Source organism: Borostomias antarcticus, assembly GCF_949987555.1.
Source record: "Borostomias antarcticus genome assembly, chromosome: 11".
In the NCBI taxonomy this organism is placed as follows: domain Eukaryota; kingdom Metazoa; phylum Chordata; class Actinopteri; order Stomiiformes; family Stomiidae; genus Borostomias; species Borostomias antarcticus.
Window position 1 is genome coordinate 3,126,512 of NC_140244.1, and position 6,520 is coordinate 3,133,031.

Sequence of the window (6,520 nt, forward strand, 5' to 3'; positions counted from 1 at the left end):
ACCCATCTAGAACATCTAGAACAAACAAGCTGTCCAGTCACCAAAAATCAAAATGGTTTAATATGTATAAAAAACACAGTCAAAGTCATAGCGCATGTGTCCATAAAGAGCTGCAGTACTCAAACATCATCACAGCCGACAAAGAGAGAGACAGACGGACACGGGGGACAGTTAATAGGAGAGTAGGAGGAGGGATCCGACTCTATCGTACTGTCGCTTCACTTCTTCAAGTGCCTGGTACTAATGAGATCATGTGGGTGGGAGTGGGGGGGGGGGGGGGGGGGGGTCGAGGGTCGGCACGGCGACGACCAGTTCGTCGGGAAGCAGTGTCCAGTCACGCGTGACAACGTCGTACCCACCCCGGGTAGCTACATCCGGAAAGACCAGGCTGTGATGTCACAAAGGGTGTTCTCGGGGGGAGGGGGGGGGGGGGTGTTACGATGACGTCATAATTGAAGTATTTTTGTGATGTCACAATAGGAGTCTTTATGCTGTTGGGCGGAGAGGGACGGGGCCACAGGTTTTTGGGCCGCCGCCCGCTGTACCGTCTCCAGAACCGCAGGGGGCGCTGGTTCCCATCAGTCCAGGCCCTGAAGGTCATGCTGCTTGTAGGACTGGGAGACCATACCCCCTGGAAAACACACCAGCACAGTCAGAAAGCACTCAGGTCACACGACAGAACAGTCCAACGTTCTCCTAGTAGAGGAAGGTGACGGTGTCGCCAATCTTTCCATAAGATTGGACAGGAATCTTGAAAACGCCACAAACGACCACATTTAATAGGCTATATGCACAACTACACTACTTCCTGAAATTAGACATGCTTCTCTATTTCCTGTCCTACACTATTGGATGAAGTGATTAATCAGGTGTGCCTGACTGCAGCACAATGATTAGGCACACCTGAATAATCACTTCCTCCAAGTGTAGGACAGGAAATAGAGAAGCATGTCTAATTTCAGGAAGTAGTGTAGTTGTGCATATAGCCCATTCTGAAGCTTAAAGGGGCCTGTCTGTGTTGGGATGTGTACCAGGCTACGGCTCTTTCACCGCAGTCGCTAGTCTAAGTCAAAATCCTGAGGGTCAACAATGCATTGGGCATTAAGGACCTAATTAAAGAGGGAAAGTGTGATTTGATGACAGCTTTGTTTCTGGACCGGCCAGATGCATTGTGGTCCCGCAGGATGGTGAGACGGCACAAAACACAACCAGACGGAGCGGAATTAGTCACGCCAACGAAGGAGAACAACAACGCACACGAGACGCCCGGGGCGTATTCCAGAAAGCCGGTTTAGTGAAAACTGAGTTTGCGAACGCTGAAACTGAAATGAATCTCTAAGCTCAAGAGTTTTCGCTAAACCGGCTTTCTGCAGTGCCCCCCTGCACACGCACGCACGCACGCACACACACACACACTAAGAGTAAACATGTAGAGGCGTACCTGGAGACACACACCCATGTAAAACACCACACAAGCCTGGGGAGGGGCACGGTAGGAGCAGGTGGGTCAAAGGGCAAGCAGGAAGTCGGTGATACTAGCCGCAGGAGAGTCGGCTACGCCGCCATTGTTCGAATCCTTTCCATTAAACCACGTTGACCAACCAGGACCCCGAATCAAACCAAAGTTTACCACCAGCTTTTGATTGGTTGTCATCATCCACCACATTCAGGTTTAGCCTGAAATTAACTAATTAATTAATTAATTAATCAATTAACTAATTAAGAGTAATTAGCATATAATGTCAAAGAGGTGTGTCTGGTTGAAATGGGAGGGAGGGAGGTTGCGCGTTCGGTCTGCAGGGGTACATAGGAGGGGGAGGGGGGGGGGTGTGAGGGGTCGGAGTGTCTAGCTGGTAGTTGTCGGGGGGGGGGGGGGGGGGACAGCCGAGGCGTCTTGGCTTGCTAGCGTAGCGGGCTAGCGGGGTTTAGCGTAGCTCCGGCTTGGCGGTTAGCCCGGTCCTTACCTGGCGCGGCTAGGCCCCCCTGCTCCGCTCTGCCCTTCGCCCCTCCTGCTCCCGCGCCTCCTTCCGCCGGGTAGGGCCGCTCGCCCCTGAAGGGCTTGGGCCGGAACGGGAAGTCTTTCTCTTTACCTTTGGAGCCTTTGGGCCGGCCGGCCGTCTTCTTCTTGGACTTGCTGTCGCCCTTCACGCCCAGCAGGGGGTGCACCTCTGGTTTGGAGGAGGAGGATGAGGAGAGGAGGCAGGTCAGCAGGTTAGGGAGGAGGAGGAGGAGGAAGGTCAACAGGTTAGGGAGGAGGAGGAGGGGAGGAGGCAGGTCAGCAGGTTAGGGAGGAGGAGGAGAGGAGGAGGAAGGTCAGCAGGTTAGGGAGGAGGAGGAGGGGAGGAGGCAGGTCAGCAGGTTAGGAAAGAGGAGGAGAGGAGACAGGTCAGCAGGTTAGGGAGGAGGAGGAGGAGAGGAGGAAGGTCAGCAGGTTAGGGAGGAGGAGGAGGGGAGGAGGAGGCAGGTCAGCAGGTTAGGGAGGAGGAGGAGAGGAGGCAGGTCAGCAGGTTAGGGAGGAGGAGGAGGAGAGGAGGCAGGTCAGCAGGTTAGGGAGGAGGAGGAGGGGAGGAGGCAGGTCAGCAGGTTAGGGAGGAGGAGGCAGGTCAGCAGGTTAGGGAGGAGGAGGGGAGGCAGGTCAGCAGGTTAGGGAGGAGGAGGAGAGGAGGAGGAGAGGAGGCAGGTCAGCAGGTTAGGGAGGAGGAGGAGAGGAGGCAGGTCAGCAGGTTAGGGAGGAGGAGGAGAGGAGGAGGAGGAGAGGAGGCAGGTCAGCAGGTTAGGGAGGAGGAAGGTCAGCAGGTTAGGGAGGAGGAGGAGGAGAGGAGGAAGGTCAGCAGGTTAGGGAGGAGGAGGAGGAGAGGAGGCAGGTCAGCAGGTTAGGGAGGAGGAGGAGGAGAGGAGGCAGGTCAGCAGGTTAGGGAGGAGGAGGAGGAGAGGAGGCAGGTCAGCAGGTTAGGGAGGAGGAGGAGAGGAGGAGGCAGGTCAGCAGGTTAGGGAGGAGGAGGAGAGGAGGAAGGTCAGCAGGTGAGGGAGGAGGAGGAGGGGAGGCAGGTCAGCAGGTTAGGGAGGAGGAGGAGGAGAGGAGGAGGAGAGGAGGCAGGTCAGCAGGTTAGGGAGGAGGAGGAGGAGAGGAGGCAGGTCAGCAGGTTAGGGAGGAGGAGGAGAGGAGGCAGGTCAGCAGGTTAGGGAGGAGGAGGAGGAGGAGAGGAGGAAGGTCAGCAGGTGAGGGAGGAGGAAGGTCAGCAGGTTAGGGAGGAGGAGGCAGGTCAGCAGGTTAGGGAGGAGGAGGAGGGGAGGAGGCAGGTCAGCAGGTTAGGGAGGAGGAGGAGGAGAGGAGGCAGGTCAGCAGGTTAGGGAGGAGGAGGAGAGGAGGAAGGTCAGCAGGTTAGGGAGGAGGAGGAGAGGAGGAGGAGGAGAGGAGGCAGGTTAGCGGCTGTCTGTGTGTGTGTGTGTTTGTGTGACTTAAAGTGAAAATGAATGATCATGTTAGCTTGCATGTAAGACCAACAGGCCGCCACAAATGTGTGTGTGTACTCTGTGTGTGTGTGTGTGTGTGTGTACTGTGTACTCTGTGTGTGTGTGTGTGTGTGTGTGTGTACTGTGTGTGCGTGTGCTCTGTGTGAGCTCTGTGTACTCTGTGTGTGTGTGTGTGTGTACTGTGTGTGCGTGTGCTCTGTGTGTACTCTATGTGAGCTCTTTGTGTACTCTGTGTGTGTGTGTGTGTGTGTGTACTGTGTGTGCGTGTGCTCTGTGTGTACTCTGTGTGAGCTCTTTGTGTACTCTGTGTGTGTGTGCCCGCGCGCACACGTCTCTCACCGTCGCTCGGCACCCCCTGCAGCTCGATGGTGGTGGTGCGGGCCTTCTTCTTGGCCGGCCCCCCCTCGGCGGAGGGCTGGCGCTGCTTCTTGTCCCCGCCTCCCGGGGCGTCCTCGGCGGGGGAGGCCTGCGCGGCGGCGTCCGGCGGCGGGCCGAAGGGGTTCTCCTCCGGGTCCTCCACCTCGGGCGCGATGGGCAGGTAGAGCAGGGCCTTGAAGTCCTCCAGCTCCTCGTCACTGAGGGGGAGGGGGGGACACAGGCAGCTCCTTTAACCTGGATTCTTCCAGGCTAGTCAGTCTGTTCCTGTAACCTTTGACCTGTATTCATCCAGGCTAGTCAGTCTGTTCCTGTAACCTTTGACCTGTATTCATCCAGGCTAGTCAGTCTGTTCCTGTAACCTTTGACCTGTATTCATCCAGGCTAGTCAGTCTGTTCCTGTAACCTTTGACCTGTATTCATCCAGGCTAGTCAGTCTGTTCCTGTAACCTTTGACCTCTATTCATCCAGGCTAGTCAGTCTGTTCCTGTAACCTTTGACCTGTATTCATCCAGGCTAGTCAGTCTGTTCCTGTAACCTTTGACCTCTATTCATCCAGGCTAGTCAGTCTGTTCCTGTAACCTTTGACCTGTATTCATCCAGGCTAGTCAGTCTGTTCCTTTGACCTTTGACCTGTATTCATCCAGGCTAGTCAGTCTGTTCCTTTAACCTTTGACCTGTATTCAGCTTGGGCGGCAAAGTGGCACAGACTCTATTATGTAGTATGCCGTATGCAGCGCGCAGCGATTCCACGTAATATCGGAGTGTGGAGAGAGACTGGTCTGATCGAATCATCTTCACTCACCTGCTGCAGAACGCCACGATGGGGTCAACAGAGGTCACGTCCACCTCCTCGTCCTCAGCCGCATCTGCCCCTGGGGGCGCACACACGCACACACACACACACACACACACACAATCAATAGCTCTGTCATATGAGGCGTGTGTGAGAGAGAGACAGTGTGTGTGTGTGTGTGTGTGTGTGTGTTTGTATGTGTGTGTGTGTGTGTGTGTTTGTACCTGTCTGTTCAGGTTCACTCTTGTCCTCGTCTTCGATGTCGAACTCGGACTCTCTCTCCTCGTACTCCACGTTCTCGTCCAGCTCTTTGAAGTCGGGAGCGAACGCGCTCCAGTTTTCCTGAACACCACAAATAACGCAACTTATATATAAATATCCCTTTTCCATCAAACCTAGCGCATCTCTGCGAGTTCTGGAACACAAACACTGAAACCCTGAAACACTCGCTAAAAATAAGCGCTGGACTCCTTTCCCATTGCCAGTAGATGATCGTGTCTTTCTGGGTTTATTTTTTTCTGGTGCGTCACCTTCGACGTCACAAGAATTTGTTGGCTCCGCCTCCGATCGGCAGTGATGGAAATATGACACACGGGTAGCCACGCCTCTTTTCACACCATCGCGCCGTTAGAGAGAGTGAGTGTGACAGTGTGTGTGTGTGTGTGTGTGAGTGTCATTTGTCCCGGGAATGAATGCCAATTGCAAACTTTCCCACTAAAGGCAGAAGCCAGATATTCAGTGGGTGTTAGTTTTTTTTTTTTTTTGTCCAGTGGGAAGGGGGCTTTACTGACCTCTCATTGGCTGGGTTAAATGTCCATTATAATGTCCAAATGTGAGTCCTATTTAGGGGTGAGGGTTGCAGGTTAGTGTAGTGGACAGGTTAGTGTAGTGGACAGGGAGCAGGTTAGTGTAGTGGACAGGTTAGTGTAGTGGACAGGTTAGTGTAGTGGACAGGGTGCAGGTTAGTGTAGTGGACAGGTTAGTGTAGTGGACAGGTTAGTGTAGTGGACAGGGAGCAGGTTAGTGTAGTGGACAGGGAGCAGGTTAGTGTAGTGGACAGGTTAGTGTAGTGGACAGGTTAGTGTAGTGGACAGGTTAGTGTAGTGGACAGGGAGCAGGTTAGTGTAGTGGACAGGGAGCAGGTTAGTGTAGTGGACAGGTTAGTGTAGTGGACAGGTTAGTGTAGTGGACAGGGAGCAGGTTAGTGTAGTGGACAGGGAGCAGGTTAGTGTAGTAGACAGGTTAGTGTAGTGGACAGGGAGCAGGTTAGTGTAGTGGACAGGGTGCAGGTTAGTGTAGTGGACAGGTTAGTGTAGTGGACAGGGTGCAGGTTAGTGTAGTGGACAGGTTAGTGTAGTGGACAGGTTAGTGTAGTGGACAGGGAGCAGGTTAGTGTAGTGGACAGGGAGCAGGTTAGTGTAGTGGACAGGTTAGTGTAGTGGACAGGTTAGTGTAGTGGACAGGTTAGTGTAGTGGACAGGGAGCAGGTTAGTGTAGTGGACAGGGAGCAGGTTAGTGTAGTGGACAGGTTAGTGTAGTGGACAGGTTAGTGTAGTGGACAGGGAGCAGGTTAGTGTAGTGGACAGGGAGCAGGTTAGTGTAGTAGACAGGTTAGTGTAGTGGACAGGGAGCAGGTTAGTGTAGTGGACAGGGTGCAGGTAAGTGTAGTGGACAGGGTGCAGGTTAGTGTAGTGGACAGGTTAGTGTAGTGGACAGGGAGCAGGTTAGTGTAGTAGACAGGGTGCAGGTTAGTGTAGTGGACAGGGTGCAGGTTAGTGTAGTAGACAGGTTAGTGTAGTGGACAGGTTAGTGTAGTGGACAGGGAGCAGGTTAGTGTAGTGGACAGGTTAGTGTAGTGGACAGGTTAGTGTAGTG

The 6,520-nt window shown here is 54.0% G+C and overlaps 1 protein-coding gene across 1 annotated transcript in view; it reads right to left on the reverse strand.

Annotated features, from left to right (window-relative positions):
- Positions 1-394: 394 nt before the first annotated feature.
- The window catches only part of rbbp5 (retinoblastoma binding protein 5), a 14,067-nt gene continuing 7,941 nt past the window's right edge, over positions 395-6,520 (reverse strand). Inside the window, exons 10-14 of the mRNA XM_084446033.1 lie at positions 4,870-4,987; positions 4,655-4,724; positions 3,814-4,049; positions 1,965-2,168; positions 395-631 (exon numbers count right to left, since the gene is read on the reverse strand). Of these exons, the coding sequence (XP_084302159.1) occupies positions 579-631; positions 1,965-2,168; positions 3,814-4,049; positions 4,655-4,724; positions 4,870-4,987 (681 nt within the window). The 3' untranslated portion in view covers positions 395-578. The remainder of the gene's footprint in view (positions 632-1,964; positions 2,169-3,813; positions 4,050-4,654; positions 4,725-4,869; positions 4,988-6,520) is intronic.